The sequence below is a fragment of the Phalangium opilio genome, unplaced genomic scaffold, assembly GCF_054372755.1.
Source record: "Phalangium opilio isolate 3A_F unplaced genomic scaffold, DU_Popi_V2 ptg000070l_1, whole genome shotgun sequence".
Classification (NCBI taxonomy): domain Eukaryota; kingdom Metazoa; phylum Arthropoda; class Arachnida; order Opiliones; family Phalangiidae; genus Phalangium; species Phalangium opilio.
In genome coordinates this window covers 10,041,491-10,054,415 of record NW_028324182.1, presented here as the reverse complement: position 1 = coordinate 10,054,415, position 12,925 = coordinate 10,041,491, and the positions used below count along the sequence as shown (strand labels likewise).

Sequence of the window (12,925 nt, the reverse complement as noted above, 5' to 3'; positions counted from 1 at the left end):
TTGTACTGCATGGGCACGTACGTGCGTGGGTGGGTTCACCTCTACTCCGAGACTCATAGGTAATTTAACACGAATGAACTTTGAACTTTCTTTCATCAGTTTCCATTTAATCCTACTTGGCGTGACGATGTCTTCCTCTGGTATTCTGTACTTTGCTGTTTAAGCGAGGATGGAATCACGCTATAAGTCGACTCGAATGGAGTTGTTCCCCATCTCGCCTCTGTCTCTGGTGGACTCATCTCTATGGGAGGTTTCTCCTCGTTTGGATGGTCCAGCTCGCGTTTAGAGTCTCTATTCGTTTTCCAAGTCTATCTCCCCCTACGCAAACACGCGTTCCCTAATTACTGGAAAATTCTCTTCATCAAATTCGACTGTTTTTTTTACCAAGGTACAAACGATCCAGTAGGTCGATTCAGGCGCAGCTGGGAAAGCTCGAATTTTAATTATTTTCACTCGATATGTTTTATTGTCTGTAGAGATTTGATCTGGTAATTTATCATATATCTTTTTAACTTCGCGGTAATTTATCATATAACTTTTTAACTTCACGGTAATTTATCGTATATCTTTTTAACTTCACGGTATTTATCATATACTACTTTAAATTACCAGAAATGAATCATATACCACTTTAAATTACCAGAAATTTATCATATACCACTTTAATTACCATCAATTTATCAAATACCACTTTAAATTACCATCAATTTATCAAATACCACTTTGAATTACCAGAAATTTATCAAATATCACTTTCAATTACAGAAATTTATCAAATATCACTTTCAAATACCATCAATTTATCAAATACCACTTTGAATTACCAGACATTTATCAAATATCACTTTGAATTACCAGACATTTATCAAATATCACTTTGAATTACCAGAAAATTATCAAATACCACTTTAAATTACCATCAATTTATCATACAACATTTTAAATCACTAGCAATTTATCAAATACCACTTTAAATTACCATCAATTTATCATACAACATTTTAAATCACTAGCAATTTATCAAATACCGCTTTAAATTACTAGAAATTTATCAAATACCACATTAAATTACCGGAAATTTATCACGCACCACTTTAAATTACCAGCAAAAGGGTAAATTTAAATTGAATAAATGTCGTAATTTTTTTATTCGCATCTCAACTGGTAGTCATGCCAATTTTTAATTAAATTATAAAGTTTCCAAAGAGAGATTTCCGCGTATAATTAAAGTGAACTTTATAATTGAAAAAAAAAAAAGAAGACATTCTTTGAATAAGGACAGAAGTCAGTTTTATAATTAAATTAAGAAATTTCTCTGAACCTCTTTCTCAAATGAAATTCGATTTCACTCATTCCCTAAACTAAATTAGGAAATTTCTGATATCAGAAATAATAGGCTTTAGCAGAAGGGGATAATAGAAGAAGGATGACACTCTGTATCCTCTTAATGCTTTAGTTATGTAACGTCATTCTTCCCAGGCTCACCCTTTTAGTTTGCTTTCCCCGCTCATCAAGCTACAAATGGGCATCGCACCGTAAGGTGAATTCTATAATTGTTTGGCACTAAATCCCCAGCAATTATCCCCCAAACCTCGTCTTGACGTGGGACAAAAATGCTCAAGCGCGTCTTGCCAAATATTTAAACGCTAATAGAGTAATGATGAGGGAACTATTTATCGCGTATGTGATTCGTTTTAGTAACCTTGCTCTAAATGTTCCGATGTTGGGAAGAGTGACGTTACACTTACCCCGCTTTGTGGTACACTTCTCTCGGAGAGATGTATTATATACTTCTGGCTTTAGAGATAATTACATTCGTGCGAGTTGCGGTTCACCGTAATTATGATTAAGCCTATATAGGTCTTCTTTGAAAGTTTCTTCAAAGGTTAATGGGTTTAATTGTCTTCAACAGACGTCACATATTTTACATATCCTTTTATTCCAAGTCTCCAAGTCTAAATTTAGTTAGATTCCCTTTTTCTTCCCTCGAAAGACTCTGGTTCTCTTTCATCGATTCTTAGTAGTCTCGATTCCTCTTTAATCTACACCTATGCCGATAGTTCTTATTCTTTTTTCACTTACTTCTTCGCAGTCACCCCGGAAACGTCAGAATGGCACTAAATCTTAAGTCTAGCTTCCTTGGAAGTATAGAAAAAAAGGAAATGAAGTATAAAGCTCTGGTAATTTTTCGACAACTTTTTGTATTACGAAACTTGCCTCCTTTTCTGGATGTTGTGGCGCCTTTTATGGATCGAAGCTCGCGATCGACGGGTTTTGATATTAGATTTTTGGACGCCTGCATGCCTTTGTTTAGTTTGGACCGTTTTCTCGCTCTCTATATATATATATATCAAGAAGTGATATCTAGTTTACTAGGGAGAAGGTATAAGATGCCTAAGTATTCGCGCGCCATAGTCCCAGTCCCCCTTTCAAAATACAAGGGGGGACGTAAAAGGAGGCCGGGCTATTTCGCTGCATCTCTCAGTCGGAAAATATGATTGTAATTTTCGTCATTCGCGATGCGCTGACGTGAGTTTTCAAAACCCAGTGAGATGCTGGTTGTAATTTAGAGGCGGGGATTAACTCCGGACCTACTATACGTTTGGACTGGAGATAAAGCTGGAAATGTGGTGAATTTATACCTTCTCCCTAGTAAACTAGATATCGCTTCTTGATAAATATATTTCAGGGGCATTGGTGCTCAATTCAATCCCGCGTTTTTGAAAAATGGTTCTCCTGAAATGAATGTTTCTTCACGAAAAACTTGGGCTCAGCCCGATAACCCTACTTTCTTTTTTATATACAGCAAAATCGTTTTGTTTTTTTTTATTTTTTAACGTTGTTTTCAGCGAGTTTTTCCACCCCCACTAACTGAACTGAACTGAAGAAAATTCAGAGAAAAGTGTTTTGTCTCGGACTTTTAGTTGTTTTTTGAAAAGAAATGTTTTCTCTTAAAATATAAACGTCTCAATGGATGAAAGTATGAGGGAAAAGTGAAGTGGATTAAATGGAAAGTAATGGAGGGTGTTTTTCAAGCGGAGATGTTTGATGTTGGAGTTAGAATGACATGTTGTTGAATACTCACTAGACAATAAGTGAGTTTTAATCTCTTCAGAAGGATATGTTGAATAAAATACTATATTTGAAAGATAATGAAAATATTTTATAGCTTCTTTTTAATCTACTTCCGTTCATCTCTAGTTGTTGTTTTTTCCACTTCGAACTTTGATAAACGCGATTTGACACAAGCTTTTATCTCATTCAACATTGTTTCAGTAATCAAAACCTTTAGGGAATGAGTATTGACTCGGTAAATGCATAAACAGTTTTTTTTCTTCTGTGAAAAACGTACCTGCATTTCTAAATACACTTATACTTTAGTACCAAAGACTCAAAATTATATAAGAACAACAATTCGACTAGTTCAAAGAAGTCTCAAGCATTATTTTTATGTATAAATATAATTCCAGGTATCGTAAAGATCATGAACGAAAAAATGAAGGAGCTGAAACGCATGCATCATTCATTGGTAAGCCCAAAACGTTTTTAATCTATTTTCAAACATAAATTAGAAAATTCATACCCCACCCCGGTTGAAATTTAAGTTTGGTACGTGACGTTTTAGGGTCTAAATATTAGGCTTAGCAGAGTATTATTTATGATTCAAACTTTGTAACAAACTTACAACACGCGATGACCCAAGGTTGTTTTCAAAAATTATATAGGACGGTCAAAAACAAGCAACTTTTTTACAATCCACCCAAAAATGGCCACTATATGTCCGCGACTTACGATACACTCCTAGATAATAACGGCTTCCCCTGATTTATAGTTTATTTCCTAAATGAGCCCTTATTTTATTACCGAGACATACGACCGGCATTCTAGGTTATTTCCATACTCTATTTACTAGGAGGAAAGTTTGGATGATGCCCTTACCACATTTTAGCGTTATATATATATATTAAATAGCGAATAGATTTTCCTTTCTCTCTCTTCGTATCTTTCCTGATGGCGAATTTTCATTCGGAATCGCTTAGAGGTTCGCTTAGATATTCTGGAGAGAGTAAAAGAGGAAATTATACTATCTGGATGGTGTATAAAACGGACCACCGCGACCTTAAATCAACTGGAAAATGGTAATTTAATATAGATTATACCCCCTCTTGGTTCCTTACCGATGTAATTTACGACAATAGCCGCGGCGCTTTTAAGACTTTCAAGACAAAGTTTTCACGAAAAGGACACAAACAATTTTTATCTTTTTCCTTTTCTCTCTCTCAATCCTTTATACAACCTGATGATTTCCTGTTGGATATAGAGAGCTTTCAAGTGTAGTAGGAGCTGAGTCTCGTGACATAATTTACGCTGCCATATTGGTGGGTTTAAACGAGGGGGTAGACACTTGAGAACTCAGGTGTACAATGTCTTGAACTCAATGTACTGTAAAAGCTGAACTGTGAGTACCAAAGGCTTTGAACTCAATGCACTGTCAAAGCTGAACTCTTTTGAACTCAGGTGTACACAGAGATCCATAGCGTCTACCCCCTCGGGTTTAAAGCAGGTATGAAGCTGAGACCACCCAATATGGCTACCAGAACAGCGGTAAGACTTGGGAGGGTGTGACGTACTACTATCCCATCTGAAAGCTCTCTATAGTCCTAGTTAGAGTAAGGAGGTTCTATAAAAATGAGTGCATTGATTGACCAGTTAGAGATAGATCTGTTGCCATGTCCCGACCGTTGCCGCTCTTCTTTATATCCTCTTTATATTGAAGGAAAACTAATTCGTAAAACATGACCACTGCAGTATCGTAACTCTTCTACTGCAAGGGATCTTTCTGATAAGTCTGGCCAGCATAAAAAATGACATTTTGCCATCCGGACCACTGTTTTCGAGTTTTGATTAGAGTATTTTTGGGATGACCCCTTAATTAAATTAGAAATCATTGTCTTCGGTTTCTTAATTAAATTTAAGGCTTCATCCGTAAATACTCTCGTCTTGACTTGAATACAGTGGCATGGAGAGAATTTTCGACTCAAAATCATGCACTCAAAGAGCATCCCACGTAATTTCTGGCAGACCTTTCAGAAACACCACGTATATTTTCAATGATTAAAATCTCTCAGTATTAAAGGGGTATCAATATTTTATAAATTTAGGATGACGTAATTTCAATTTTCATTGAACGTTTTCGCTAGTAAAACAAAGGGTTGCTATTGAATCCCTAGTAGACATATACCTTTAAAAAAGATAAATTTAACAGACTCTTATCTCTTCTTATTTGATGGATTATAGAATTCGAGCAACGAGTTTGAAATGAACCCTTTAATTTTTCACTGCGCTCGATATTTTTTAATCATTATTATTACTGCATGACCATTTTTCTTCCTCCGGGCCAAAAAATAATTCCCGTTAAAAAAAGCTCCGTTTGTTATCTAAATCGTAAACGGAAGTGATTTTTAATAACGGCTCCGGAATACTTTTTACTTTAATATAAAATTGGCTTCTGAAAAACTAAAAAACGTCGACAAAATGAGGCTTCCTTTTGAACAGAAAAGAGGTGGAGGTATTTTTGCAACGCGTGAATGTATTACAGTTTCCCATGAATAAGTTGGTTTTAATTTGGTAAATTAAATTCAATTAATAATTTATTAGGTGCGCGACGCTTTCTCAAACGTATAAACTGAACGTACTTCGTGAAATTATCACATTTATCCACTTCAATATAATAATAATAATTACATTCCAGATTTAAATATTATTGGAGCGATTGGTTACATTCGTTTCTCCAAAAAAACCCATAAAGTTCTTATCTAATTCTTTTATTCCCTAGCTAGTCCGCAGGTCGTTGAAACTCGATCGAAAGTCGTTATTTTTGTTAGCACCGAAAAAAGAGGTTATTATTTTTAATTTAGAATCGCACGATGAAAATTAAGAGATTAAACTCTTAATTACGATAGTAACTTTGATTAATTAAATTTCCTCTTGTTTTAAAATCGTTACAATAACCCTATAGATGAAGGTTGTTTCAGACGGAAACCCGAAGTATTTAAAATCGTTTAAAAGAGGAAACAAAATAAGCCTTCTTATTGCTAATTTTAAATAACTCTGGTTTTTATGAGATACAGTGAAATCCTTCGGAAAAAGGTATTTTGTATCCTCTTTCCAAACATTTCACTGTATTTTTATAAAACCACAGTTATTGTATCATTGGAAAGGAATGATGTACAGAGCTATCACAACGTACGAACGTTTTTACTGAATTTCTGAATATGGTGCCATAGTGGTCATGTCAATTGTAAATTTCTTGAGCTTTCCTCCTTATTTTTAACCTCGAGTATTTACTTTTTATTTATGTTTATCAGAAACATAAGAATACTTTTCTAAATCTTATTTAAAACTACTTTAAAACACCCATCGAACAAAAATTGAATCAATTGTAAAAGATTTTGGTTCATTCAACCGGTTGATTTATTTTATTAAGTTTTCGCAAATAATGTTTGCCTTTGGAATTTAGGAATATTTTATTTTATACCCTTCTTTCCTTATATATTTATTTATATATATATATTGTTCTTTCTTCGACCATTTCCTTATTTGACTTTCCTTCCTCGGACAAAATTGGAAAGAAATTTCTTCTATTTAAATTAGTTCTCTTTACATTTGTATTCGATTTTGGTTGTTTTTTTGGACTTGGAATTCAAACCCAACCCCCCCTCTCCCCTCTCTATGAACTTTAGGAGAGCGTTCAAAGTTTGGTTTAGTTTGACTGACCCCTTAGGGAACATCCAGGGTTCTATATTTTTGAAGATGCGAGGAAGGGCTTTAACTCGCGTCCCTCCCTCTCTCTCCCTCTCTCTCTCCCTCTCTCTCTCCCTCTCTCTCTCCCTCTCTCTCTCTCTCTCTCTCTCTCTCTCTCTCTCTCTCTCTCTCTCTCTCTCTCTCTCTCTCTCTCTCTCTCTCTCTCTCTCTCTCTCTCTCTCTCTCTCTCTCTCTCTCTCTCTCTCTCTCTCTCTCTCTCTCTCTCTCTCTCTCTCTCTCTCTCTCTCTCTGAAAGGGTAAGGGCGTTGAGGCAGTTGCGATCCGAAATTTGTTGACATTGGACTCGAAATTTTGGGCATCTCATTTCCGGGCAAGTTTTCGAATTTAACACAAAATTCGGGACCCGAATACCGATTCAATTTCCCCTTCTTCGTCGTCTAGCGTCTTCTCGGCGTTTGTTTACAATATCTAATAGACTTTGACGACGTACTTTCCAGCGCCTTTTGTTTTGAAAAATATTATTCGCGAATATTTGCTAACGTCTTTTAGCAAAGGCTTAGAGCACTACTTTAGCGTTAAAAGGGACATTTTCCAAAACAATGGATAAAAAACAGTTTTTGGTCAATTCCTCTTGGGATTTAGGCTCTACGTTTTTAGATAATGATTTCCCTGAATTTCGTTTCCAATTTTTGTTCGTAAAACACTGGGGATTGTATTAAAAAAGCGCTCAACTCAGTCTTTTGTCTGTTAGAATCGTGGACTATAAGTAAGGTTTCACGTTTCAAGGTTTATTAAAACAGAAAATTAAATACGTTTATATTATTTATAAACTGATTTCAGTCCCTAGATATTTTAACAAATTTTAAGGCAAAACAATAATGTTTACCGCAAAGGCCTTAATGTTTTTAAGATCAAAGGTATATACGATTAAAATTCTCGTATGAATAAATAAACTTGAAACGAAAATTTTATTCAGTCTATTTTTCTAAATGCAAGCAGACTTGAATAATTAAAAACTTGGGTCTTAATGTTTTAAACCATCCTAAAACCTCTTCTAGAAAGTAATTTTCTCTCGCAAATTGAGACATTATTCTTTGCCCTTGGGATTGCGTGACTGAACCATAAGCCACGCATTCTCGTACAGTGTGGAAAAGAAGAGAAACAAACAATGCATTTCTTTCTGGAAATCGCAATTATCTAGGGGCCTACTTCTCAGATGATAATTGATAACTAGTGGTGTATTAATAATTTTACACCCTACAGTTTCATTGCTCTGTAATTTTGCATACATAATTCTTCCATCGGTAGTACGGTATTACCGTTTCCAGATAAAATAAGTGTTGATCTCTCCCACGCTGTACATTCTTTCTGGATATTTATAAAAATTATAACGTAGTTTTTCTCCAGAAACCAGATGGGAGGAAAACCTTGGAAAGGAAAAATATAGAAGAAGGCACGTGAAACAAATTATGTCGATCAATTATATAAGGAGAAAAATAAATCCTCTCCATTTTTCCAGAACCTAGAGAGCTTCTGTTTCACCTCAGAACACATTACCTAAATCTAAATCCCATTTTGAAAAATAGCGGATCCCTTGTAGAGAGGAAATGGACAGCTAAATGATAACCCAGTCAAACGCGTATAGTTTCTGTTGGAACTATTTTCAATTTCGAGTTGTAGATGGACAAATACTATATATTATATCTTAATTCTATAAAGATTTACGTATACTCGATCACGCTGTAGACTTTACCAGAGGTGTGTTGAAAACATGGTGCTTTCACAACCGGCCGCTAAAACCGCAGGTTTAGTCCCATTTATAGATGGTTTTTTTTGGGGGGGGAAAGGGCAGCTGTCTAAGTAAGACCTAAAAATAAATAAAAATCCGCCCCGGTTCCTTTAGAAATATTTCCAAACTAACTGATGAATAAACTTTGAAGAGTTTTTTTTTTCTCCTTCACTTGAGTATAGATCCTTACGTGTACCGTGGTTGGTAAAAAGGTAGAAAAGTTCGGTCTACTGTAGGCTACCAACCTCGTATTTCTTTGATAGGCTCAAACCCAAAACCCTTTTAGAGAGAAGGATGTAACGATTCATACGTTCCAATCTAAAAATTCACTTCGTATTTAGCTCTCTTTACCAAGTCGTTGTTAAATTGGAATATAGGATATACTTGAAATATATTAGATAGAAGATGTAATAACAATTTTCCTCACGACAGAAGAAAAAGATCCAAATCGATCAAGTCATCGCTGAGAATCGTTTGACCCGATTCAGAAGCCCTGTCGCTGAAAAATAATTCCAGACTTTATTGGTGAACCTCTAAGTACTTCAAAGAAGTTGAAAGTTTTAAAACATTTCTTTCAATGTAACAATATCTAACGACTTTGAACCTTTATTGCCAACGTATAGTAGAATTGTAGAGTTGTACTTTAACAATACTCTAGTGTATCTATACGATTTGCTTTCGATAACTTTGAGTTAATGTAATTTTGCCCCATATCGGACTGTCGTTATGAAACGAACTGTATACTCCATTTTCTAAGCTGAAGCTTAGGCATTCCCGCGCTTCTGGTTTGCGATAAAAGTGGTAAACTTTAAGAAAAAAGTATCGATTTGTGAAGGAAGATTAAGGAGCACTTAAGGACTCATTTTCGTTTGGGTAAGAGCTAGAGGTGGGCGGCGTTTATACCTCCAACTTTGATCGGATTTTGAGTTTTATGATTATTTTCTTTCCTTCTCCTTGCTGTTAAGCTTTTCTGACCCAATTTTTTTGAGTCTTATACTATAGATTTGTAGAAATAAATAGCGGATGTATGTTGAATCTTTCGGGCTCCAATTATGCTGTAAAGTACTGTACTATACCCTTTGAAAGAAATTCAATTTCCCAAACTTTTCAAACAAGGTTTTTTTATTTACAAGTACAGCGCCTCTATTATAGTTAGGCTTAGTTATTTATTGAAAGAAAAATGGACTAAATCACGGCATAGGTCTATGAAGTAATGAGGCCAAAACCCAACCTCGTTTGAATATGGTCTAGTTAGTAACGCGTCTCTAATTATGTTACTTCAAAATGGTCCTCAGCCTTAACTCGTGTTGAATTATTTTGGTTAAGGCAACAATGTAACTTTCCTGTACTCGAAATCAAATTTATTCATTTGTTTATCTAACTCGATTAATAGTGGTGCCTCATTTTGAAAGAGTATATATATGTATAGTTCGAAATGCCTTCTGGTACAAAATCTATACGTATACAACCTTTCTTCATTAAAACTCTTTTTGCTCCCTTTGAAAGATAAATGTCATTGTTAACTCTTCATTCTACATCCATCGAGTCTCGAAAGCATGCGCGGGATGCAAAAATTTCCAATCAAGAGCTAAGGCATTAATTTTTCAACTTTAGATTTTACTGAGAGCGATGTAGGGAAAGGTGCTTTTTACATTGGACTAGGTTTGTCTGGTTTTTAGCTCCCGTCTTTAGTAGAGACTTAAACTATAGGAATACCTCTTATCACCGACGGAAAATATGGCTTTTCTCTTCTCTTTTTCCGCCCCAAGTTTCTGCGGAATTAGGCCTAGATCCCTCGTTTTTGAGCCTTGAATATTGGAAAATCTTTGACGCCTTAGATATATTAGTTATACCCCAAGCGGAGTTTGCTTCAATAATAAAGGTAATCCCTTATTAAATCTTATATATATGAGAAATTTATTCTATCTATTCGCGAGTTCGCCGTGAATGAAGGGAAGGCCGGAGGCGGTGAAAGACTTTAATATTAAATTGGCGTTAAAGCAAAATTCACAAACTAATCGCGAATGAGGAGGCGTTATAAAGAAACTAATAAATTAAAAGCGGAGGTCGTTTAGGTGATGGTGACTTTTGGTGACACGTCCAACGGGCTGTCATTTCAGCAGGGCGCTGAACTGTCTGGCTGAACCTTGCACCCTGGAAACCATGCAGTCAGTGTCAACAGCGAAATTTAAAAATGAGTTTCAACAGAAGTAGATTAACTAGAAGTTATTATATCCCTAAAATTTTCAAACAGACTAACGTATAAATTGCAAATTTAGTTATTCTGTTATTTTGAATAGGGGAATTGTGCTTATGAAGTAATTAATATTCCTTAAGCCTTGGTTTCAGTATTGAACTTCGTGCTTGAGCTATTGTTGAACTGATATTAATCATGAGTGTATTAATTGATTAGTTAAGACAGTCTGTTAGTTTATCTCTATAATTCCTTAAGAAGATCAGCTCATTGAGCTCAAGGTTTAGTACCGTTTTTGACTCTCGTAAATGCCTCGTTTAAAGGGATCTACAATGCGTAGTAGTGTTACTATTTCCTGGAGTAGTGATTGGGGAATATCACGTGACTGTAAGCGTGGACGACTCGGTGGCGGATAGATTCATCATCGGAAATGCCGATACCCGATACTCATTCCCAAAGCACTGACAATGCTACGAAATTCACGCATGCGAAGTAGAGCTCTCTATTTGATGGAAGATAAGCTCAATATAGACCCCACCCTTAAATAGCATATTGTACACCCCCTTTAATTACTTTGGGGTAAACAACTTTTATTCTAATCCGAGGAGGTGCTGTAGAATGTTGTTATTTTTGTTAAATAGGGAAACGCTAATGGGGAAAGAATTTTTAATCAATCTTGCCTCTCACTCAAGAAAATCCGTCCTCTAGTGAGCTATGGGCTTAGGTAAAGTTAGTGTGGGTATATAAGGGGCTTACAAGTACGCTTTGAAACCCTTCCCCAAAGTCCCTACCGTAAATATTTGAGAAGATTTAACGCGCGCTCCAAAACTCTTAACTCTTGTAAAACCTTAAACCTCGGCCCCAAGATCTATACTAACTTACTCGAAGCCGCCCTAACTTCCTCCAACGTGTATATAAGCGACAGATGATGAGATAAACCCCATAGTCATTCGTTATTTCGAGCGGAAAAGGTGTTTTTTAAAATATAATTATTAAAACATTGTCATCTCTCTAAGGACCTGTGTGTATAAGATGAAGTGTCCTTCGGTGTTCGCGTTCGATGGATGAATTAAAACTACCCTTTTGCACTGATCTTTAACCATAAGTAATGTAATTCTAGTTTAAGTCTCGTGTAATTAGCAATCGTGTCCATCCCAGTACAAATATGTAAGCCTGGATATTCGTACTCTTTATGTCTTTAACCAGGCTGAAGTAAAGGTTAGAACCAATAATGGGACACTTGTAAAGTCAGTTTTAAAATGAATATTGGGCTATGATTATTGTAGAGACCGACGACTAGGCTAGGATCCTTTCTTAGAAACTTCCTCAGCAATTATTTTACTTATGTCATGGCATATTCTCTCAGTTGGTATGAAAATCTAGCCTAGGAAAGAAAGAAGATTAGGTTCGAAGCGCCCGAACGTAATCCCGCTTAAATAGTTTCGCCATCGCGTCACTGAACACTTCTTGTTAAACCCCTAGTACTTTTTAAGATCAATGTTGATAGAGGGTGGCTTTTAATTTAGCATCTACGGGAAGAAGAGACTTTGCCTAGAATGGGGTGTGTGGTCTGCGAGGATGGCCTTTAAGAATGGCGACAGACATTAAGGCTCAACTAAATCTCGTAATCGAAAGTTGCCACTCAGATGATGGAGTAGAATTAATGACTTGTCCACGACAGACTCGCGTAATTTTGGTGCGAAGAGGCGCGTGGGTGCGTCCATTGAGGAGGAGAAAATATGCGGAGTTTATTTTTAGATATTTTGAAGCACGTGCAATAATTAATAACTCGCGCTCAATGATATCGTTTGAATAGGCTTTAATTTCGCTAAGCCTTGCGAGTATTTAAATTCAATTAATGATGATATATCTTCTTATCGTGTAAATTGAAGCAACGTGCCAATAGTTTTTCCAAAATAACACCTTCTATAACGTCTAAAATGCCGAAACATAAAGACAGCCGCCTTTTCAACGTTTTCATTTACGCTTAAGAAGTAAAATGAATCTCGTTTCTGTCGCTTGAATATTTTACCCACAATTTCTTTCAATCCTTTTGAATATTTTATTCTTACGAAAAGTAGTCTAGAAATATGTAAAAACTGCTTTCCGTTTCAGCTTGTGTAGTTTGGGAAGTTATATATGCTTCTTTCGTACGTTTGCCGCATGTACAGTTGATA

General features: G+C 35.8%; 2 protein-coding genes across 2 annotated transcripts in view; one reads left to right on the top strand and one right to left on the bottom strand.

Annotated features, from left to right (window-relative positions):
* Positions 1-12,925, bottom strand: part of LOC149661491 (5-hydroxytryptamine receptor-like) — an 83,812-nt gene that overhangs the window by 50,751 nt on the left and 20,136 nt on the right. The window lies entirely within an intron of this gene.
* LOC149661492 (uncharacterized) overlaps positions 1-12,925 on the top strand; it is a 60,409-nt gene that overhangs the window by 29,607 nt on the left and 17,877 nt on the right. The window contains exon 3 of the mRNA XM_089843785.1: positions 3,471-3,529. Coding sequence (XP_089699911.1) covers positions 3,471-3,529 — 59 coding nt within the window. The remainder of the gene's footprint in view (positions 1-3,470; positions 3,530-12,925) is intronic.